The sequence below is a fragment of the Gorilla gorilla genome, chromosome 19, assembly GCF_029281585.2.
Source record: "Gorilla gorilla gorilla isolate KB3781 chromosome 19, NHGRI_mGorGor1-v2.1_pri, whole genome shotgun sequence".
NCBI lineage: Eukaryota > Metazoa > Chordata > Mammalia > Primates > Hominidae > Gorilla > Gorilla gorilla.
In genome coordinates this window covers 32552077-32576351 of record NC_073243.2, presented here as the reverse complement: position 1 = coordinate 32576351, position 24275 = coordinate 32552077, and the positions used below count along the sequence as shown (strand labels likewise).

Here is a 24275-nt window from a genome sequence, read left to right as displayed (position 1 = left end):
TACCTATTAAAAATTCATAATTCACTTCTAAATTTAATGCTACTAGGTTAAAATTTCTCCCAAGTTTTGCCACATTTTGAGGAAACTGAAATTGGGAACGTCGGCTTTCAGCCTTTATTGAGCGTTAGAGTGCTTATACCTCCTCCTAGTGCCAGGTACCCACGACTGCGGCTGCTCCCTGCGGCCACCGCGGGGCTCACTCTAGACCTGTTCATCTCACCAGTGCTCACCAGGTGAATACCTTAACTAGTTAACGCATTAACTAACTAAACTGTTACCTATTCAGATACTCCAATGCCTTCATGGTTTTTTGTTTTTTTTTTAATCTAGGTACTGTGAAGAATGACTTTACCTCATGCCTCATTCTTGCTGACCCCAGATCACAGTTGGGGGTGGAGGAGCCAATGAAATAATAGATCATTTGAATAACAGTATATCCTTTCACCTTTTCATTTCTTTTTCCATTTTAAACTTGACATACTTAGAAGCAAAAGCACATTTTTACTTTCTCAGTTGTATTTCAAACACATGTCATTTTAGCAGTTAAATTTGTATTAATTCATCAGGTGTTGCAGTAACTTTCTTCTCTGCATGTGTTGAAATGGAGGTTGTTTGTCCACATACAGAATTTTTTTACATGCTTTTATTTGGGTAAAATTTTCTGAACTGTGTTTCAGATATTTCATTGTTCTGTAGGCTATTTACTGTCATGCTGTACATTTTTTTTTCCTTTGAGACAGAGTTTCACTCTTTTTGCCCAGGCTGGAGTGCAATGGCGCAATCTCGGCTCACTGCAACCTCCGCCCCCAGGGTTCAAGCGATTCTCCTGCCTCAGCCTCCCGAGTAGCTGGGATTACAGGCGCCCGCCACCATGCCCGGCTAATTTTTGTATTTTTAGCAGAGACGGGGTTTCACCATGTTGGCCAGGCTGGTCTTGAACTCCTGACTTCAGGTGATCCACCCGCCTCACCCTCCCAAAGTGCTAGGATTACTGGCATGAGCCACCGTGCAGGCCATGCTGTACATTTTTTAAAGTAATGTTTTTATTATTTTAAAATCAATGTATTCTCATTATAAAAATATTTTGGAAAATACAGTGAAAAATGAAGAATAAAATAAAACAAGCCTTAATTCCACCATCAATAGGTAACTACTGTTAACATCTCTATTCCCTCCAGTTCTTCTAATGTCTATATGTTTTTATATCGTTTTCATGCTGAATTTTGAAGTCTTCAAAGTACATTTCTGCTTCCATTTATAAATGTTAAAAGTCTGTCCTTGGTAAATATTACAAACATATTCTTATTAGAAACTACTGTGTTATTAGAAACTGCAAGGCATATTTGGGTATAGGGGTAGAAGGTCATTTTGAACATACCCGCCAATTCAGGGTTAGTATTGGACTCCTCTACTAAAGCCGCATTTGTGTCCCGTTATACTGGATGTATATCACACAGGAGATCACACTCCAGGCTGAAGATCTTCCAGGACTTCATCCCCTAATTCCATAATCTTGACGCCTTGGCCTTTGACAAATATCTGAGCATCGAATGGACTTCTCAGAGGCCTCTCTGGCAGCCTAAGTGGGCCATGGTGCATGATCCCAGGTGAGCGAGAGGACGGTCAGGGTCGGGGCAAAAGTGCAAGAGGCAAAAGGGACGCTAGGCAGGTTTGAAATCTGAGCGAGTGGCAACCTCGCTTTTTCTTATCTTACTTTTCGGTGGTTCCACCCATTTGGGTGAACAATCTGGATTACCTCCTTGGCAGGCCAGGTTCCCAACAGGAGGCAGACCTGATGAAGGGCTGGTGGGCGTGTTCCCGCCCAAGGTCCTTGTTGGCCCGCGCGGTGGCTGGGAGGCCCTCCCCACGCCCAACTGCGGGTATAAAGAGGCAGGCTGCGGACTCGGAGCAGCTCGGGGCTGCGCAGCGGGAAGGCTCGCCTAGTCGGTCCGCATCCGTGTCGACCACCTGTCTGGACACCACGAAGATGCCACCCGTTGGGGGCAAAAAGGCCAAGAAGGTGAGTCTCCAGGGGACCCAAGGGCGCTCTCCTTCCCCTCCCACCTGCTCTGTATCCCAGCCTCTGGGAGCGCAGAGGGGCCCTCGGACCCTGCCTGGTACCCATCATCCTCCTACTCCCTCCCCTCCCTCAGCCTCAGACCAGAATGTGCTTCCAGAACTTCTCCAGCAGGACCCCAAGGCGCCTCTGAGCCTCCCCACTCCCGCCCCACGTTCAGAGCGCGCCCCCAGAGCGCCTCTGTCCCCTCCAGCCCCAGCCCAGTTTGGACCAGAGTGCGCCCCAGATCTATGTGATCCTTGCCTCTCAGACCCAAAGGCACCCTCTGAGCCCTCCCTGACAGCTGGGTGTCCCCAGAACTCCGAGCCTTCCAATATCTTCTGAATCTGGCACCCAAGACCAGAAAACTCCCCAGAGATACTGCTCCTAGCCCCGCAGGCGCGATATCCCGTCCCCAAGGAGCCCCTCCGCATCTGTGTCCGAGGCCGCCGCGAGCGCCCTCTGCACCCGGCGCGCCCAGAACAGGGAGGAGTGCGCCGCGCTGCCTCCGACATTTCCCGCCTGGATCTGCACCGCGGGTGTCGGGGCCGCCTCCCCGCCGGGTTCTCGCTGCACCCAAGGCCCAGGCGCTGGTTGGGTGATTGCAGATTTTCACAGGCAATTTGATGTCCGTGATGACAGAAAAATGTCATCCGAAATGTCAGCCTCGAAAACATGGTTTAAGAAAAAATGGGCAGAGTGGCTGTAAGATACTGAGGAAGGACTGTTGATGAAATTGTAAAACCCAATTCCAGCTCCAGATGAGCAAGTCCATCTCTTGGCTATCCCAGTGGCTTGTTGGGAGGGGAATTTTCAGTCCAGATGGTAGGCCTTCCTCTAATTTGGGGAACGGATGGATAGATGGACTGACTGCCGTGGAATGAGACTGGACAGGTGGGAAAAGAGACAGAAGGATGGAGGGAGGAGAGAATAAACTTGACCTTTTGGTCAAATGCCCAGTCCCAGGCCTGGCACGACAGAGGCCCCCGGAAAATGGTAGGGAGGCAGATGGGGCCAGGCCAACTGTATCCTCTGGGCTGTAAGGACAGTGAGAAAGGTCCAGCTCTCATCCCAGTGCCTGCCCTGCTGGAGAACCAGCTGAGGTGTGCCCAGTTTCTAAAGGGATGGCCTCCCAAATCAAAAAGACCTCTACACAAGGAAGAAGGTCAATTCGGTTACAGATTCTAAATGCAGCATCGTGGATGCATGTTGATGGCATGAGTGGGTGTTGAGATGGCAAAGGACTATGGACTATCACCAGTCAAAGGAGGATGAGAATTTCGCCAGTCCCTAAATGTACTAAATGAATAGTCCGCAGAGACTGGGAAGGATGATTCCTATAGATATAGATATTTTTTGTTTGTCCCCATTCTCATAGCCACGTAAGTCTAACTTATTCCCCAAACTCAAACTCAGAAAATCTAACATTTTAAAGAATTATCTTTGTAGAATTATCTAAGCAACAGATGAATGTAAGATGGAAAAAACAGTTTCCTAGTAACTTGTTTCCGTGCATATGTCAGTGTTAAAACAATATATGGACAATAACATGTCTACACATTTGAATTTAAAATTAAAATAAATGTTACAAAGTTTGCACATGTTCATTATAAACAACGAGGGAAAGCACAAAGAACAGTGCCTATTAAATTCTGGTGTATATTCTGCTAGTTTGTTGTTGAGGCAAATATGCACTTCTTAGACAAAAATGGGCTGATATTACACATACTGTTTTGTAATACTTTTTCACAAAACAGTATATTTTTTTCATAGCACATTCCACTTTTTAAAAAGTCTGTTTAGCTTGGGAACAGAAAATCCTGAAGTCTAGATAATTTTAAAATGCAATAGAATGTAAGAGATAGTATTTCCAGAGGTAATCACTCAACAAGTGCATGAGCCACATAGTAATTGAATCGCCACTACCCACCCTGCCACCCAACATCAGATCCTTAGCTATGCTGCACATTAAAATGCTGTGGTACTAAAATTTGAAAACACACACGTTCAGTGGGAGCTGCTAACTGCCCAAATGTCATGAATTATTTTATCCAAATAAAAGTTAGTAGCAAGTCATATCTCATTTAAGTGACCCTTGTTATGTTTTTTATGTAACTGTGCTGGCAGTAGTATATATATATTTATATATATATAAATATATATATTATTGTTGTTGTTAATTAGGTCATAATCAAAGTTGTAGTTTTCAGATGTGACATTTAGATACATTGCAATCATGACAAATATTTGGATTTCAAAATGACATGTGAGCCATTTATATTTTTGTAGTGCTTTGTTATCTTATGGGCTCCCATAAGATAACAAGGCTTCAATATTATGGCTTGAAAATGTTTTGATCTGAAAGGTATATTAGGGAACACACAGCATAATCCTACCACTTTGCTTCTGTCTGGTGAAATGTCAATTGTTTCCTCTCTCTGAGCAGCAGCTGTCCAAATGGCATGGGAAGGGGCAGTGGAGGGGAAGAGAATGAAAATGAGGGAGGTTCTAAGAAGGTGGCAAGGAATTGGGATGCAAAATCCTGTGACTGCCTCTCACAGATTTCTGGAATCTTGTTATTATGTCAGCTTTTGTTTTATCCACTGTTATTGGTAGTAAATGGAACACACTGGGTAAATACGTCCCAAGTTATTCCTTTACACTATACAGTTTTTTTCAGGGCTGTCCCACCACCCCCGATCCCATTTGAAATCAAATATAGATATTATTTAAGCATAAAAGAGTCAGGAAGCCCTATGCTCCCCATTTGGAAAACCATGTATAAATTACTCAGGGACTCTGGGTCTTAATTTCTCATTTGTGAAATGAGAGAGAGATCTCAATTGAATTGAGTATTATTTATTTTTAAAGTCTATGATTCTTTGAAATTACAAAAAATCTATTAAACTAGAGAATTACTTTGTAATTCACAAAACCCTTTCAAAATACTTAATTCCAAAGTTATCCATAGAACAACACCAGGGTGATTACTGCACAGTATTGTAAATGGAATAAGTATGGAGATTGGGCTGAAAAATCATTCAACAAATACTTTATTTAGTTGTCTCTTCCTTGTTCTCATCATAGAGTACAGCATGTGCACACTCATAACCTGGACTGTATAGCATAGCTACTGTTGTGGAAACTGAATTTTAACACCAAAGATAGAAGTCTTTGAGTGATTTGGCCACCTTTTCAGTCTTAAAATAAAATGGCTTAATAGCATTGCTAGGCACTGTGGCACGAGCCTGTAGTTTCGGCTGCTGGGGAGGGTGAGACTGGAGGATCTTCTGAGCCCAGGAGTTCAAGAATCCTCTGGGCACATAGTGAGATGCTGTCTCTAAGAAAAAAAAAAAAAAAAGCATTCTATGCCATTTCAACTTCTTTAACAATTTTTTAACCCTCTCTTTAGTTTGTTGATAGAGTAAGAAGACTAGTATTTACCATTTTAAGAATCTGTGCTTAAGAGCAGATTTGAGGCTTTACAACAAAATCTTTTCATTTAATCCCTCAGCAGACAGTTCTTCAAACACACCTCCCATGGTGTTCTTCAAATACTCTTTAACGTGTTCTGAAAGACCCCCCCACCCCCAGCACATACAAAGGAATACACAAATGTTTATTTTATGAGCATTCTGGTTGTTTGTCTTATAGATAGCCATAAATGTATATATAAAATATACATTTTTCTCTGAAAATTCTAAAATAACCACACATCTCCAAGAATATGTTAGCAAAAGTAATAAAAATAGAAAATGATCTTAAACACTCAAGTAACTCCTTTTCCTCCCTCATCTGTAATTTTAGGGCATCCTAGAACGTTTAAATGCTGGAGAGATTGTGATTGGAGATGGAGGGTTTGTCTTTGCACTGGAGAAGAGGGGCTACGTAAAGGCAGGACCCTGGACTCCTGAAGCTGCTGTGGAGCACCCAGAAGCAGGTTGGTGCAGAGCTCTATTGTAAGTTCTCATAAAGGAGCCGGGTGTGGTGGCTCATGCCTGTAATCCCAGCAACTCAGGAGGCTGAGGTGGGAAGACCACTTGAGCCCAGGAGTTCAAGACCAGCCTGGGCACATAGGGAGACCTAGTCTCTCAGAAGTTTTTTAAAAATTAGCTGGACATGGTGGTGCACGCCTGTAGTCCCAGCTACTTGGGAGGCTGAGGCAGGAAGATCACTTGAGCTATTTTATGCAAATGATTTTGTGTATCTGCAGCGCTTTTGTAATTTAGACTGAGTGGTAGCTAGAATTGATGGAAACCCCTGAAGAGTCTTCCTGCAAGCTGGACTTCACTTGCAACATTTTTATATATCTCGTGCCTGGGCCTGACTTTTTCATGTTCTGGGCAACAAGAAAGGATTGGTTATGCTACAGGCCCACAATCCCCTGTCCAAACCACATTTTGGGGTCAAACGTATCTTGGAATCCAGGAATCTGGGGATGTTAGAAAGTTAATACAGTACAAATGTAGCATATTATGTAACACTCCCAATGGCCCCTGAAGCAGCTCCCATTGAAACACATTAATACATTTTTGCATCAAAATACATGACTACCCTTACTAATTGAAACATGTTTATCAATACCTTCATGTTGGTTCAGGTCATATTTTGCCCCCAGATGGTTTTGCTGCAAACTTACCCAACTGAAGAAATACTTCAGAATTTTATTTGACCTTTTAGAGTTTGCTGTGGAATTTCAAAAACTTGCATTTCTCAAGCTAAATCTATAAGGCTAATCTCCAACTATGCCATGTACATATATAATCATGTATCAATGTACATTTAGCTTCTATGATTTTAAAATAAGTAATATAATGAGGAGTTAAGGCCATAAAATGAAGGTAATCAATTAGTATAAGTGACGTCATTGAGTAAAAGGGACTAGCCCTATTGTATTATGGGTTAGAGTAGGAACCTTGTGATCAGGAAAAAGTAGGTGAAAGGATACTCAAATTACCAGCCTCATTCTCTTGCTAAAGTTTATGCCCAAAGTTATGGTTCTTGCACCCAGTGGAAGCAGCTTTAATTCAGCAATGAATTCAGGTTATCGGGGTCTGGAAGAGTTTGAGGAATCTGCCTTTCTGATAATTGCCCCCAGGTGACTCTAAGATGGATCATACTTAGAGAATCACTGCAGTTTTAGAAGCATGATGAATAATCAAGAGTGAGGAGTTGTCTTCAACTGTTTGGGATCACTGCCCTGTGGAAAAATCTGATAAAATTTTATAGACCTTCTGCACTGTAAAATGTATTTATACATAACAATTTGCACACATTTCCAGGGTTTTTTTCATGAAACCTCTGGAACTCCACCCAAGGACCATGTGTGTGGACTTCGTAGTTATAAACCATTTATTCCTAGTGTCCAGAAACCTAGTATATAGGCCCTTCAGCCCTCTCCAGCCACAGCAGCTCTGGGTTTATCTGATTGATATATGGAACTCCCTATATTTTTCATTGGTTCTGTTATTAATTAAAACAAGTTTGAAGCCCGCTAATTTAGGGATGCTTTTGAGGTCCCACTGAGAACTTTCTGTGATTTAAAAAATCATGGAAAATGTTTGGCTACAAGCTTACAAATCCATTTTCTAAAATTTAAAAGCTTTTTTCACTTGTGTATTCATCTATTTAAAAACAAAAACCAAGGTTTCTATGTTCCAGTTACTCTACTCTACTAGTCGTCTGGGATACAAGAGATGAGTATAGACTCATCTCCAGCGTTAGCGCTGAGAGCTAAGAACTTCAGTGTCCTAGTAATTTCCTAGCCTGTCATATAGTTGTTCCTGGACCTTTGGATTTCATAAACCTCTGAAATTTCAAAATAATTTTCAGGAGCTGATATATTAATAGCATGCTGATTTCTTACTTTGCCCAGTTAATTCTCCTAACAAAAACAACCAAGTTTTTGTGAAATCCAAGTTTCACAGTCATTTTATAAAAGGAGTTTTTTTCCACTATCTTACAATGGCAGTTTTTGACAAGGCTGAAAACAAAGATGGGTTGGGGAAACTTAAAAAAAAAAGATGCCTATGCCTCACTCCAAACCAATTAAGTCAGAATATCTGTGGATTTGACATTCTGATCGGTAATTTTAATTTGCAGGGGATCTAATGGGCAACCACAGCTTAGGACAGCTATTTTAAAACAAATGATAATTTCTTAAACTGAATACTTTTAGCTATATGGGGAAAAAATCCCACCATATTTCCTCCAGCTGATAAAACTTTGCCATTTGGAGGCCTCACGCCTGTAATCCTAGCACTTTGGGAGGCTGAGGTGGGCGGATCACTTGAGGTCAGTAGTTCAAGACCAGCCTGGCCAACATGGCGAAACCCTGCCTCTACTAAAAATACAAAAAAATTACCAGGCGTGGTGGCAGGTGCCTGTAGTCCCAGCTACTTGGGAGGCTGAGGCAGGAGAATTGCTTGAACCCAGGAAGCGGAGGTTGCAGTGAGCCAAGATCACGCCACTACACTCCAGCCTGGGTGACAGAATGAGACTCCATCTCAAAAAACAAACAAACAAACAAACAAACAAACAAACCTTGCCATTTGGCATTCATCCATGGATCTGTGCTTGGAAATCTTGCTCCAATTCTTATTTCACCATGCTACCAGAATTATCTTTTGAAAACACTGTATTAATTACATCATCCAGTTGCTTAAAAACTAAATATTTCCCTGATTCATCAACTCCAGCCACTCAAAGTACTTGTCATTCCCCCAAATGCCATGCCTGTTCCTGCTTTATTATCTTTGCTCAGGCTATTCTCTCTGGATGGAATTCCCTTCCCCACCTTCTCTGCCTGGCTGTAGCATTGAATTCTTCCAAGTGCAGCTCAAATGATTCCTCATCTTTGGACCTCCTTCGCCCCCTTGCCCCATGTCCTGGGTAGAAATGATCCCTTCTTCCTGCATAGCCCAACCATGCAGTGCTGTAGTCAGTTATTTCTGGACAGACTGTGAAGTTGTCCAAAGACAGAATAATGGATTGTTTATCCTTGTGTCCATGGGTGCCATCCACAGATACAGTCAATGAATGATAAACAAAATAAACAATGAACAAGATGAGCAAATACAGGAATATGAGCACCCCCTGCCCACCCATTCATCTAGTCATAGCAGGTTCGCAGGAGTTTCCAAGAGACTTCAGATCTACCTCTCATCTACCCCTAAGATGTGCAAATGTCAAGCAACCAGAAATTCAAGAAGTTGTTTTCCTGCTTGTTTATCTGAGAGCCATTTGAAAACATTGTGTGTTAATAAACAGAAATTATACCTTTCCTCATTCACTCTCCCAGTTCGCCAGCTTCATCGAGAGTTCCTCAGAGCTGGCTCAAACGTCATGCAGACCTTCACCTTCTATGCGAGTGAAGACAAGCTGGAGAACAGGGGCAACTATGTCTTAGAGAAGATATCTGTGAGTAAAACCAGCCGTGGGACTTTTAGAAGGATATTGTCGACCTATTGCATCAACAAAGCTCTCATAGAGAAAAGGGTTCAACCTCTTCAGAGTTTTGTTTTATTTCCAATAATACAAAAATGAGAGGCGTGAATAACAGCCTTAGGTTTTATTTAGCTGGAATCCCCAAAATTAACAAAGAGGCATTTAGCGAAGCAGATGAAAGAAGAGGTATTTAATGATTAATGATTCTCCCAGTCTCTTGACTAAGTTGCTGAGTAAATTGGGCAACCTTACAAATTCTTTCATCCTTAATGTTTTTAAATGTAGCATGGCTAGAGGAAAGATCATAGGCATAATAAATCAGTAAACCTGGAATAGTGCCTGACTCAAGCATATCTACTTTGTGATGTTGAACCAACCCCTTTACCCCATCAAGGCTGAGGTTTCCAAAATTCCACGAGTGTACAGTGCTAGGCTTGGGGAGCTTTTTGTTTGTTGAGCATAACAAACAGCTTTTAAAGTCTAAATAATTAGAAAAGACCTTATTAGTTATGCATGTATCTGTTAATTGAGAATATACATACAAAAACATCCTGAATTCTACAGGTATTTAAATTTAATTTTAATCTTCTCAATCATAAAAGCAAATCATCATCACCACCACTACTATTTGTTAGGTACTCTTCTAAGTGCATCTCAGGCACTGGAAGATACCAGATAACATCCTTCAATGTAAAAACTTTTACCATCTCACACATCTTTGGTATAATGTAATGTCATATATATATTTATTGTTACTATCACTATTATTAGTGTTATTGTTATTGCAAACTGTTCAACTTGGTAAAGCTTTGAACCATTCCATAACAGTCATTTTCTGGAATAAGACACTATTGTAAATATACAACTAAGATGTGAATGTTTCAATAATAATTTTATTTCAATTTCACATGAAAATTTAGATGTCTCATATACTCACCCATTTTAGGGGCAGAAAGTCAATGAAGCTGCTTGCGACGTCGCCCGACAAGTGGCTGATGAAGGAGATGCTTTGGTAGCAGGAGGAGTGAGTCAGACACCTTCATATCTTAGCTGCAAGAGTGAAACTGAAGTCAAAAAAGTATTTCTGCAACAGTTAGAGGTCTTTATGAAGAAGAACGTGGACTTCTTGATTGCAGAGGTAAAGAAAGCTGTGGTGAAAGATAAGACAAATACACCTAGTACATTTTCTCTACCTTTTGCTTTCAAGAGTACTGTGTGGGGTTAGGTAACAATCATAACTAGCAATAGTAATATTTAGTTTTTGAAATCGTTTTCCAATTCAGGGCTACTACTAAATTTGATTCAGTTAATCTGATATGGTGTTTTTCAAACTTTTTGACTGCAATTTACAGTAAGAAATCATTCTATTTCATTTTAAAAATGCTAATGGGTCACAATTCAAAGTTTGAAAACAGTAAATAATGAAGTTTTTAAGCAATAGAATACGTTTTCAAATTGTTTTGGGAAAGGCTGGGCACGGTGGCTCACACCTGTAATCCCAGCACTTTGGGAGGCCAAGGCGTGTGGATCACGAGGTCAGGAGTTTGAGAACAGCCTGGCCAACACGGTGAAACCCCGTCTCTACTAAAAATACAAAAATTAGCCAGGCGTGGTGGCGGGCGCCTGTAATCCCAGCTACTTGGGAGGCCGAGGCAGGAGAATTGCTTGAAACTGGGAGGCAAAGGTTGCAGTGAGCCGAAATCGCACCACGGCACTCCAGCCTGGGTGAAAGAGCAAAACTCCGTCTCAAAAAAAAATTGTTTTGGGAGAAACGAGATTAAAAGTACTCTAACCTTAACTGATTCCAGTATTTTGAACACGTTGAAGAAGCTGTGTGGGCAGTTGAAACCTTGATAGCATCCGGTAAACCTGTGGCAGCAACCATGTGCATTGGCCCAGAAGGAGATTTGCATGGCGTGCCCCCCGGCGAGTGTGCAGTGCGCCTGGTGAAAGCAGGTGATGATAGATTTCAATCAGTTTGTGATTAGCAAGTCTTAAAAGAACACACTAGTGCACATCTGTCTACAAATCAGTGTATACTACTTTCGTTAACATAAAAACCATTAATTTGTTTTTGTAAGAATATTGATATTATTGAATCCCAGAGGAAAAGTTTTAAAAATGGCTGGGCGCGGTGGCTGACGCCTGTAATCCCAGCACTTTGGGAGGCAGAGACGGGTGGATCATGAGGTCAGGAGATCAAGACCATCCTGGCTAACACAGTGAAACCCCGCCTCTACTAAAAAATACAAAAAATTAGCCGGGACTGGTGGCGGGCGCCTGTAGTCCCAGCTACTCGGGAGGCTGAGGCAGGAGAATGGCGTGAACCCGGGAGGCGGAGCTTGCAGTGAGCCGAGATTGCGCCACTACACTCCAGCCTAGGCGAAAGAGCGAGATTCCGTCTCAATAAAAAAAAAAAAAAAAAAAAAAAAAAAAATCCTCAGTCTATAGTTTCCAATCATCGAGAATGTTAATAGGGTTCTGTGGTTAAATACATTTAGAAAATGCTGTGTTAAACCAAATTAAGCAGATATCTTGTTTTGTTTTGTTTTTTGAGATGGAGTCTTGTCACACTGCAGCCCAGGCTGGAGTGCAATGGCGCAATCTTGGCTCACAGCAACCTCCGCCTCCCAGGTTCAAGCGATTCTCCTGCCTCAGCCTCCCGAGTAGCTGTGATTATGGGCACCCGCCACCATGCCTGGCTAATTTTTTGTATTTTTTAGTAGAGACGGGGTTTCACTATTTGGCCAGGCTGGTCTCGAACTCCTGACCTCGTGATCCACCCGCCTCGGCCTCCCAAAGTGCTGGGATTACAGGTTTGAGCCATTGCGCCCGGCCTTAGGCAAATATCTTTACTGTGGAACTTATCAATATCTTTGATATGTTCACATATATTCCTAGTCTCCAAGAAGGTGATGTAGTGAACAGCTACTTCCTAACTTAATTGATCATGGAACATTATTTTCATGGACCAAACCTTGGAAAACCCTGTGCTAAATTATAAAATTGTTGATGTCAGGAACAATGTCCTTTATTTCTACTTCTCTATAATCTCTTGCAAGGAGGCTTACACCTAAAAGACATCCAATAAATAGCCAACATATTATTAATTTATTAATAGAATGAAGTTAATTAAGCAAGGAAAGAGAAACTCTGGCAGCACAACATCCAAAAACAAGGGTAGCCAAAGATCTTCAACAGCTTATAGCTTAGTTGATATCAATGATCTTCCCACTTGGTTCCAGACTTGGATATTGTGGATATATATACTTGTGAGTATATGTATACACAATCTGATGAATATATATATATATATAAAATATACAAGTATATGTATATATACACACACATATTCTGGATACATAGGTATACACACACATACAAGTATATTTACTTCTGGATACTTGTATATATCCACAATATTCAAATCTGGAGCCCAATGGGAAGGTCAGGGTAAGAGACAGGAATATGGGAGAGATCTGGATATAGATGGTATTGAAAGCCTAGGACAGAAAAGGAAGTTTAAATGGGGAAGAAAAGATGAATCAGTGCAATCTTGGAACACTCCAGTTGAGAGTTTTAGCCTTGAGGAGAAGACAGCACAGAACATGAAGACATTTTTAAAAAGAATATTAAACAGAACATTTATTAAAATAATAAACCAGCAAGGTAGAAACAATACTTGGACAGTGTGTGGGAAGTTGCAGAAGCCAAGAGAAGGGGAGTGTCAATGAAGGAGGAAGTTGTCCACTAGGTTGCATACTGCTGAGAGCTTCAGTGAGATGAGAACAGAGAAGCAGCTGCTGGATTTGGCAAGGTTGAGGTCATTGGTAACCTTAACAAAAGCTGTTTCAGAGGAATGAAGGGGAGTGAGGCCTACTTGGAACAAGAATGAAGAGCAAACTGCAGACCCAGCCCAGCAACAGCAAAGACACCTGCCACTCACCACTGGATTCCATGGGTTGTGGCATCAGCTCTGCTGCTCCTGGGAGCTGAACACTGGGGTCACTCATCACTCATGCTGCATCCAGAAATAATCTCTCTTGCTCTTGTTCTTGGTATCTCTATATACAAAATACAAAATCCTAGGCCATGAGTCCATCCAAAAAAGTCCTTTTTGGTTGGTTGGTTGGTTGGTTGGTTGGTTGGTTGGTTGGTTGGTTGGTTGGTTTTGAGACAGAGTTTTTGCTCTGTTGCCCAGGCTGGAGTGCAATGGCACCGTCTTGGCTCACTGTAACCTCCGCCTCCTGGGTTCAAGTGATTCTCCTGCCTCAGCCTCCCAAGTAGCTGGGATTACAGATGTGTACTACCACGTCCAGCTAATTTTTGTACTTTTAGTAGAGACGGGGTTTCACCATGTTGGCCAGGCTGGTCTTGAACTCCTGACCTCAGGTAATCCACCCGCCTCAGCCTCGCAAAGTGCTAAGATTACAGGCATGAGCTACTGCACCTGGCCCAAAAAAGCCCTTTTTGGGGGTGGAAACAACCTCAGAGTTCATCAACAGGTGAATGGATAAAACAAAATGTGGTGTATCCATACAATGAAATATCATGCAGCTATAAGAAGAAATGAAGTTCTCAAACATGCCACAACAGGGATGAACCTTGGAAACATCATGCTAAGTAAACTAAGCCACTCACAAAATGACAAATATCATATGATTTTGTTTATATGACATATCTAGAATGGGCAAATCCACAGAGACAGAAAGTAGATTTGAGGTTACCAGGGGCTAGCAGAAGGGGAAAATAAGGAGTTAGTTCTTAATGGGTAGAGTTTCTCTTTGGGGTATCGAAAAAATGTGGAAATAGTGATAATGGTTGCACAACATTGTGAATATAATTAATGCCACTTAAAAATGGCTAAAATGCGCCAGATGCAGGGGCTCATGCCTACAATCCCAGCACTTTGGGAGGCAAAGGTGTGAGGATCGCTTGAGGCCAGAAGTTCAAGACCAGCCTGGGCAACATAATGAGGCCTTGTCTCTACAAAAAAATAAAATTTTTTAAAAAGGTTAAAATGCCCAGTTTTACATGATATATATTTTACCACCATTTTTAAAATGCAAAAAAAAAAGAAGAAAAGAAAAGTCCTATTTGGGAATTCCTCCCACTTTGAGAGGAGAGAGTAAAAGAATTATAATGTCATAATGCCTTCTCAAACCTTCTGGAGGAGGAAACTTCCAAAATCATGTCTAGTGATTGCCATGGTAAATCATCTGTGGTCCAAATATAGTTAAGAACATAATGACTATAAAGAAAGTTTTTGAAGAAAATGAAATATCTAAAACATATTTTGTTCTCACTAAATCAAACTTCACAGCACCAAATTTTACAAGAATACTGTAGGAAGACAATCCCATATAGTTGTGAGTCTGGGGAGGCTGAAATGTAAATTAAAAGCTTGTCAAAATGATTGATAGGCTAGTAACCACATTGAGTAGCTGAAGTCAAAGGATTTTTGAGATTCTTTTTCCCCAAACTATTAATCCTAGACACAAAATTCCTTCTAGAAAACACGTGTCTAAAAAACTTTTTTCTAAATTACATTCTGCTGCTGTGCCCAAGAAGGCTAATGAACTTATTAAGCTGGCCTGGTGAAAAGGAATATTTATTTATACCTCAAGTAAGCAGTATGGTAAACACAGGTGTAATCTAGCAGCTGGGAGTGTTGAAAAATTATTGTGCTTGCAACATAATGTCCAACGTTGAAAGTTTGACTACTAAAATTTGAAGTTTAAAAAAATTCTAATAATATTTTTTTGAAAAAAGATGGACAGGGCTGGGCGTGGTGGCTCACGCCTGTAATCCCAGCACTTTGTGAGGCTGAGCTGGGCGGATCACAAGGTCAGGAGATGGAGACCATCCTGGCCAACATGGTGAAACCCTGTCTCCACTAAAAACACAAAAATTAGCCTGTCGTGGTGGTGTGCGCCTGTAGTCCCAGCTACTCAGGAGGCTGAGGCAAGAGAATCACTTGAACCCAGGAGGCAGAGGCTGCAGTGAGCTGAGATCGTGCCACTGCACTCCAGCCTGGGCAACAGAGCAAGAGTCTGTGTCTCAAAAAAAAAAAAAAAAAAAAAAAAAAAAAAAGATGGACAGCCAAATGTGCACAAATTACACTTCAATTATACCGTACTCTTCAAAGCACTTTTCACAGAAAGCACTTCCTGCCTGCTAGTAATCATTCTCACTCAAAGGTAAGAGGTTTGTGGGGAATGAGGACCTAATGCTATGCTTCCAGTTCATCATTCCAATTAAAATCTTCCTGCTGGGTGTGGTGGCTCATGCCTGTAATCCCAGCAGTCTGGGAAGCTGTTGGATCACTTGAGCTCAGGAGTTCGAGACCAGCCTGGGCAACATGGCGAAACCCCATATCTACAAAAAAACAAACAAACAAACAAACAAAAATTAGCCAGACGTGGTGGCACACACTTGTAGTCACAGCAACTTGGGAGGCTGAGGTGGGAGGATTGCTTGATCGCTTGAGGTGGAGACTGCAGTGAGCTGAGATCATGCTACTGCACTCCAGCCTGGGCAACAGAGTGAGATTGTGTCTCAAAAAATGAAAAAAAACTTCCTGATTCCTGATGAAGAGAGGAGAGCTGGCCCTGCTGGTTTCTGGTGCATCCCTAAGTCTATCATGTTCTTCCCACTCACAGGAGCATCCATCATTGGTGTGAACTGCCACTTTGACCCCACCATTAGTTTAAAAACAGTGAAGCTCATGAAGGAGGGCTTGGAGGCTGCCCGACTGAAAGCTCACCTGATGAGCCAGCCCTTGGCTTACCACACTCCTGACTGCAACAAGCAGGGATTCATCGATCTCCCAGAATTCCCGTTTGGTAAGACCAACATTTGATGAATCATCTCAATATCTTCATTTGATATGCATACAAACTCAAGTAAATCTATACCCAGAGATCTTTTGTCATAGTGAAGAGATGGCTTGGTGTCGCCTCATGTCTTGTCCCTGGTTTCTGTCCCTGCAGCCAAAAGCCCCTTGGTATTAGAGAAGAGCAGAAGGAAAGGATGGTCCGGGCTAGCAAAAAAGATCTCTGAATTTAAATATAAAATCTGAGGTGAATCAGCATCTAAAGAGACAACCAGTGAGTCATACTTTGGGGTTGGTGAGGATGCCCTTCGTGGGAGAATCAACAGATATTTAGTTCTAGTTCCAGCTCTGTTGCTAAGTCCTGCCTGTCACCTTAGGAAAATCTTTGAATTCCTCTAGCTCTCAAATTCTTTATTGGGAAAATAAGATCAGACCAGTTATCTCTAAGGTCCTTTTCTCCAATTTTTAATATGGCTCAGCTACTCCAGAGTTTTGGGATTGCAGGCAAGATACCATCATCGAGTGACTGTATAACAAGTTTTAATGAAGAGACCAAGCAGATGAAGTGAGGGGATACTTGCAATCCAGGCAGAAGGAAAAACTTTCCCAGCATGATTGGGAAGAGGGGGTGGGTGGATCTCACAAATTAAGCCAGAGTGGTCAGCAGGGGCAGAGCATGCCCAGCCTCCTATTTCCTTCTAAGGTCTTTACACCCTATCGTATATTTTATAGGGACCCTTAGACAAGTAAGATATTATAAAATACAATCACTCTGGAGGAACCACAGAGGAAGAAAGGCAAGGCATTTGTGTTACTTACTGCTGTATAACACATTAAATTAATGCAAAATGTAGTGGCTTGAAAAACCACTTCTTATCTCACAGTTTCTCCAGGTCAAGAATTCAGGGATAGCATAACTAGGTGGTTTTGGTTCAGGGTCTCCTAAGAGGTTGGAGTCCGGATATTTGCCAGGGCTATTATCACCTGAAGGCCTGTTGGGAGCTGGGGGATCTACTTCCTAGCTCACTTAATTGGTTTTTGGGAGTTAGTGTCAGTTTCTTGCTGTCTGTTGACTGGGGGCCTCAGTTCCTCAGCTCATGGGCCTTTTCACTGTGATGCTAGAAAACATGCTTGAAACATGTGATGCTTGCAACATGGCAGCTGGCTTTCCCCAGGATGAGTGCTCCAAGAAAGTGCAAGGCAGAAACCATAATGTTTTGTATAGCCTAGCCTCTGAAGTCACATGCCAGTTCTGCCATATTCTATGGATCTCACAGACCAGCCCTGTTATAATGCAAGAGGGGACTGCACAAGAAGAAAAACATCAAAGGGCAGGGGTCATTTGGAACCTCCTGAAGGCTGGATACCACAGCATGTAAAAGTGAACATACAACACAAAGTAGCAAAGTTTTTTCTTAAATGTAAAAATTGAATATTGAAAACAATTCATTTATTGAAAAGTACATACTTGTAGCTACTTATCTTGAATTTTTATGAAAAGAATGTATAATGCCTAATGGCATAATGCCACTTATTACAGGACTGGAACCCAGAGTTGCCACCAGATGGGATATTCAAAAATACGCCAGAGAGGCCTACAACCTGGGGGTCAGGTACATTGGCGGGTGCTGTGGATTTGAGCCCTACCACATCAGGGCAATTGCAGAGGAGCTGGCCCCAGAAAGGGGCTTTTTGCCACCAGCTTCAGAAAAACATGGCAGCTGGGGAAGTGGTTTGGACATGCACACCAAACCCTGGGTTAGAGCAAGGTAAGCATCTTTTTACTAACCCAAACTAATTTAGATTATGAATATGTTCAAGTGAGGCCATTTAGAAGACTGCAGCAAATCTGTTGTGTGATGTTGAAGAATCAGTCATCCCCAAATTCTCTCCCAGAGATGTTTACAAAGCATCCTTATTAGGTGATTTCTGGAGATTGTTTTAAGAATATAGAATGTATTTGACCTGATTTTGGATTTTGAAAAGAAAAAGAAAAATTTTTTTAAAAATTGTTTTTAAATACAGGCTGGGTGCGGTGGCTCACACCTGTAATCCCAGCACTTTGGGAGGCCAAGGTAGGAGGATCACTTGATCTCGGGAGTTTGAGACCAGCATGGGCAAGGTGGCAAAACTCCATCTCTACTAAAAATACAAAAAAAAAAAAAAATTAGCTGGGCATAGTGGTGCGTGCCTGTAATCACAGCTACTTGGGAGGCTGAGGCACAAGAATTGCTTGAACCCGGGAGGCAGAGGTTGCAGTGAGCCAAGATCACGCCACTGCACTCCAGTTTGGGCAACAGAGTGAGACTCTGTCTCAAAACAAAACAAAACAAAAAAGGAATATAGAATGTAAATAAACGTAAGTGGCAATGAAATGTGATTTTGTGCTCTAGTAAAGCACCATTAGTGTGGTGCGCAATAATCTTAAATTGCATTGATTTTTAAGAGTTAAGGACCACTTAAGTATAGCTAATACTGATTGTTCTATATGAAGCATGATTTTCAGAGCTGGGAATACGGTGGCAAATAAGACAGGCAAGGTCTTTGCCCTCAGAGTTTACATTCCAATGGGGAAGATGAATAATACACTAGTAAAAAAGAATTTATGTCAGGCACTGGGAAGGGCAGTAGGAATATAGAAATGAGAAGCCGTGGATTAGAGACTCACAGTCTACTGGGTAAAAGAATACGAAAGCCAATGTATTATACTGTGGTAGCTGCTTTAGTAGATGTATGGATAGAAAAGTAACAAGAGAAGAGAATGACTATCTCTGCCTAACAGAAAGATATTTTAAAAGAAGGGTTTTGGGGCTGGATTTTGAAGGCTCAATAGGCTTCTACCATATAGAGAACTAGGAAGCGGGTGGAGGACAGGTGCTCCAAGGAGAGGTAGCAGTTCCGCTCTGTTCAGCAGCTATTAACGGAGCACAACTATCTGTCAGATGCTGTTGTGGATGCTGAGGTAGCAAGCTAAACAAGGAGCTAGCAATCTAGCAGGCAGAACGATAAACAGGTAATGTCCAATGAGTATAGTAAGTCCAAGGATGAAGATGTGCATAGGTGTGCAGGGTCTGAGCTAATGTCCCAAGGGGCAAAAGGCAGAGGGAGGGTGAATGAAGGATTTCTAAGAAAGCTGATGCCTGAGTTGAATTCTGAGAGAGGAATTACATTGCTAGAGGAACAGCCCTCAGGAAAGCACTGAGAAGTGGAAAGAGAATGACACATTGAGAAACTGGAAGTTTGAGAATAGCAGAGACAGAATTTGGTGAAAGACACCTCCCAGGAGGAGGAGGCAGCCTCTTTATTCATGCTCAGGAGTTATGTAGGACCCCATCCCAAAGGCAAAGAGGAGCCTGGGTGGTCTCAGGTAGCCCAGGGCAAGGTTAGATTAGCAAGTTAGCAAGTTGTAATCGCCATGTGAGGAAGACTTGCTAGGAGGGACAGCAGACAGGTTGAGGCCTGAGCTAGAAGGAAGCAAAGGAAATAGAAGGGCAGAAGTGGAGCCTGCAGAGTGAGAGGTGCAGAAGTTATCCAGGGTTTGGGGAAGAACAACCAAGGTGAACTCAGCTGGCTCATGAGGATGTGAGGAAGGACAGGTAGTGTAAGTGGAATAGACAGTACTCCTATCCCAAATTTTCCCTGTACATATATTAAAAGAAGAAATTCAAGGTGGGCATAGTGACTCACGCCTGTAATCTCAGCACTTTGGGAAGCCGAGGCAGGCGAATCACTTGAGCTCAGGAGTTTGAGACCAGCCTGGGCAACATGGTGAAACCCTGTCTCTACAAAAAGTACAAAAATTAGCTGTACTAATTTTGTACCTATGTGGTGGCATAGGCCTATAATCCCAGCTACTCAAAAGGCTGAGGCAGAAGAATCACTTGAACCTGGGAGGCTGGGGTTGCAGTGAGCCAAGATCGTACCACTGCACTCCAGACAGGGTGACAGAGTAAGACCCTGTCTCAAAAAAGAAATTCAAAGTAACTTTAGACTTACAGATTGAGGGGAGGGGGTGGAATTTTTAGTCCAGATTAATGTGTGTTTTAATGGATGCACTGAGAATCCAAAGATGGCTCCCTCAATGTGCACTCATAACAGAACAAGAAATCACATCAGTTTTTACATCAAAGGGCACCTTCTATGACAAAACCCATTGTTAATGAGGCAGATGCCTCTGGAGGAAACACTGTAAAAAGGCTTCCAGCAGAATGGACTGCTTCCCAGTCCCTCAACTGCTTCTGATGTTTCTTCTCATCTACAAAAGTAAAATACAGTGTACAGTAACCTTTTAATCAAAACACAGCATCATGGATGGAGACAAAGCCTGTTGCTGATGGTTGTTGCTGTTCAGCAGCTGACACAGGTATTCTAGTGATGCTACTGTGCTGCTTAGTTACCCTGAGCACATGATTTTTTCACTGTGTTAATGGTATGTCATACTTTTCCTGTTAAGTATTAATGTGTGGATAAGTATAAGCAAATGATTGTTTATCAGTAGCATATAAATTCATAGTCAGGAATCATGGTGAAGCCAAACAACCACAGACTGCCCACACAGGTGGCTGAGATTGACACCTTTGCTTTTTAATGTCTGATAGGCAACTTTGTGTGCTGCATGAAATTATTTAAAATATTATATAATTTTTAAATGGTTCCATGATATAAAGACCAAAGCTAGGGGAGGAGTCTGATGTCTGGTGTCATGTGTTTTGTTCACACAGGGCCAGGAAGGAATACTGGGAGAATCTTCGGATAGCCTCAGGCCGGCCATACAACCCTTCAATGTCAAAGCCAGATGGCTGGGGAGTGACCAAAGGAACAGCCGAGCTGATGCAGCAGAAAGAAGCCACAACGGAGCAGCAGCTGAAAGAGCTCTTTGAAAAACAAAAATTCAAATCACAGTAGCCTCGATAGAAGCTATTTTTGATGAATTTCTAGGTGTTTGGGTCACAGTTCCTACAAATACGGAAAAGGGGGTTAAAAAGCAGTGCTTTCATGAATGCCATCCTACACATATTATTGCTATTACCTGAACAAAATAGAATTACAAATAGCACTTGATAATTTTAAAGTATGTTTTAGAAATTTTCTTAGAAGCAAAATAAGTACAAAGTAAATCTTGAACAGGTTCACTAAGCACCCACCCTGTGAAAAGTATTATGGAAATCACTGCAGCACAGGAAAAGTAATTCAGATGTTAATGCCACTTGAAGAAGTTGGTAGGCTAGCAAAGAGGATGAGACATGAACTGTCATAAAGGACTCAGCAACCAGCCAGGGACAGATAAAGCGCTATGGAAAGGGGCTTCCAAGTTCTTTTGAACATGACCCTTAGTAACAAACACAATTTATATAATGACTCAGCAAAACACATCACATCTTACTGTCGAAATTAAATGTGTGATCCATCCTAGTATTTTCTGTTCCATTCCTTTTCATTCTATTTCATTTATAAAACATGCTAGTTGAGACTTTTCAAATGGATTTTTATGACCCACTACTGGGTTTGGATCCACAGTTTGAAAAATATTGCTATAGGACACTTAAGGAGAACATCCTGTTTAAGTTTATTCTTATAAGTAGGTCAGTCATATGAGACCTGATCAATACATACCCAATACCCAGAGTCCTGCTCTCAGAGTTCTTCTGTTTCGTGACCCACTTTTCTACCAGTAAAAGACATAGACCAATGGGGAGGAGGGAGGAGAGATGGATATTTCAGCCCTCTCCATCCTAGTCAACACTGGATCCACCTAGTGCCTCTGGGCCATAAGGCTGAGCAGAGTGAGCTTGTATTAGTTGGTAGCTTTTAAAAAATATAATAAGAAAAAAGTAGAGATTCTCCAAACTCTAGCCTGGTTTCCTAGATTGAGAACTATGATATTTTTCTCTGATAATTTAATATCTACTCTCCTACAAAAGCTCAAGCCTGAAGATACAAGACTATTAGAAGAAACATGACTACCCTCAGTGTATTAGAAAAGAGGTCATGCTGCTTTCTAAACATTATTGAATTGTTTGAGCTGTTTTGAAATTGTAATTCTTTTCAGCTATTAAAAGAAGAGCAATGAGACTATATTGCTTGTATTTTATTCTTATCCTGGTTCTACAATTTGCTAAGTCTTACATGAAACCTCTATACCTCAATTTCTTCACCTATTTAAAAGAAAAAACTACTTCACAAGTACGCCGGAATTTTAAAGGAGCAGGTGGCAGTATTTAAAAGGAAAAGAGACCCTACTGGCTCTTTCTGGAGAGCCAGTCAGGGAATTCTAGAAAACAAAAATAGGCCAGGTGTGGTGGCTTACGCCTGTAATCCCAGCACTTTGGTAGGTGGACGGATTACTTGAGGATAGGAGTTCAAGACCAGTTTGGCCAACATGGTGAAACCCTGTCTCTACTAAAAATACAAAAATTAGCCAGGTGTAGTGGCACACACCTGTAGTCCCAGCTATTCGGGAGGCTGAGGCACGAGAATCACTTGAACCTGGGAGGCAGAGGCTGCAGTGAGCTGAGATTGCACCACTGCACTCCAGCCTGGGAGACAGAGTGAGACTCTGTCAAATAAATAAATAAATGGAAAGGCAAAGAAATTGCTAGAATTTTGTTACTAAGAGTTAATAATCCACCCCTAATCCCTCAATGCACAGAAACAGAGCCAAAGCAGCACAACTTTCAGAGGCTGCATATGGCTAGTGGAAACAAGAGTGAACTCCACTTGTTTTTTGTTTTTTGGTTTTTTTTTGGCAAAGTTGTTATCTATCATTTCTCTTATATTCTCAAACCAAGCTCAGTATTTAAAGCTTTCACTCACAGATGATATTTTATTGGACTTGCTGTTCTATTACTGTGTAAAATGCATGTTCCTTTAATATTCTTTTCAGAATTTTGTTGCCACCAAAATATTATAACCTTTAATCATTTTTATATCCATCGATTTTTTAAAATATTTTTCTGAAAAGGAGCTATGGTGAAGACATTCTTGAATTAAATTATATGTCAACACTGCCTCCTAGTGGTATAGTTCATATTTTGAAATTGTTTTTAAAATTTCAGTCCCTCCTCCAAACATGTGCATTTTATTTCCAGAAATCTTGTTCATTAAGAGAGAAAGCTCATTTAATACCTAAGAGTTGATTTATGTTAAATAGACATTTCTCACTGGTAAATATTTTTTATGGACTCCGAACCAGAGGGACCTTAGAGATCAAAAGTCCAAACTATCCTTTTAAGGATAAGATTACCAAGGCAGGATGCAAAGTCAGGAAGCACTTCTCACTAGTCCAAGGCTGTCAAGAAAGACGGCTTTAGCTTAGCCTTTTGTAGGAAGGGTTGGGGAAGCTGGGGGGCAGAACCAGAACAGATGATCCACAAAACTAAGGAGTCATCCTCCAGCCAGGAATAAAATAAAGGTATTTGGCGTTACTCAGAGTAAACATAAACTCACTAAATAAACTGTTTGCAGTTTGTACTCTGACACTTCTACACACTGTAGCAAACCACCTTTGGATAAGACAGCCAAGCCAACGCAGACCCCTAAAGGAAACAAGAACTGCGCAGGAATGAATCAAGAACATCCGTTCCCAACTTCTCCAGATGGGGGCAGCAGGTCGCCAGCAGGAAATGCATGAGTAGCCTTATTTTGTTTGAACTTAAGTTATTTCATCAGGCTAAGCTGTAACAGTTTTGGTCAGTTTTTTCTTAAGACATGTGGATCTTTGAATCACATCCAGGACAACGCACCCATCAAGAAAAGCCTTTAACAAGTTTGAGTCAGGAATTAAAAAAAGAGGAAGGAAGGTAGAAAGGGAGGGAGAACGGGAGGGAAGGAAAGAAAGGAGAGAGGGAGGGAGGGAGGAGAGAGACAGGGAGGGAGGAAGGAGGGCGGGGAGGGACTGCAGGAGAGCAGGCAGGCAGGCAGGCTTTATGCATCTCCAAC

General features: G+C 41.7%; 1 protein-coding gene and 1 long non-coding RNA gene across 5 annotated transcripts in view; one reads left to right on the top strand and one right to left on the bottom strand.

Annotated features, from left to right (window-relative positions):
* On the top strand, positions 1–22412 carry BHMT (betaine--homocysteine S-methyltransferase). Of its 2 annotated transcripts, XM_055366966.2 has the most exons (10): positions 1–233; positions 1458–1607; positions 1768–2020; positions 5864–5996; positions 9357–9475; positions 10449–10640; positions 11311–11458; positions 16165–16347; positions 17878–18106; positions 21059–22412. In XM_055366966.2, the coding sequence occupies exons 2-10, from the start codon at positions 1591–1593 to the stop codon at positions 21240–21242; spliced, it is 1458 nt and encodes a 485-aa protein (XP_055222941.1). In that variant the 5' UTR covers positions 1–233; positions 1458–1590; the 3' UTR covers positions 21243–22412. The 2 variants fall into 2 exon arrangements, with proteins under 2 accessions (XP_055222941.1, XP_004058699.2); XM_004058651.5 differs by lacking the exon at positions 1–233 and having other exon boundaries at positions 331–1607.
* Positions 5081–24275, bottom strand: part of LOC109023884 (uncharacterized) — a 122078-nt gene continuing 102883 nt past the window's right edge. Inside the window, exons 2-6 of one of the 3 annotated variants that reach the window (XR_010131732.1) lie at positions 13449–13566; positions 11296–11445; positions 10440–10552; positions 9335–9473; positions 5081–5396 (exon numbers count right to left, since the gene is read on the bottom strand). This is a non-coding gene — a long non-coding RNA (uncharacterized lncRNA). Of the gene's footprint in view, positions 5397–9334; positions 9474–10439; positions 10651–11295; positions 11446–13448; positions 13567–24275 lie in introns of all 3 variants that reach the window. The other 2 variants (XR_004067759.3, XR_004067760.3) reach the window with 2 other exon arrangements.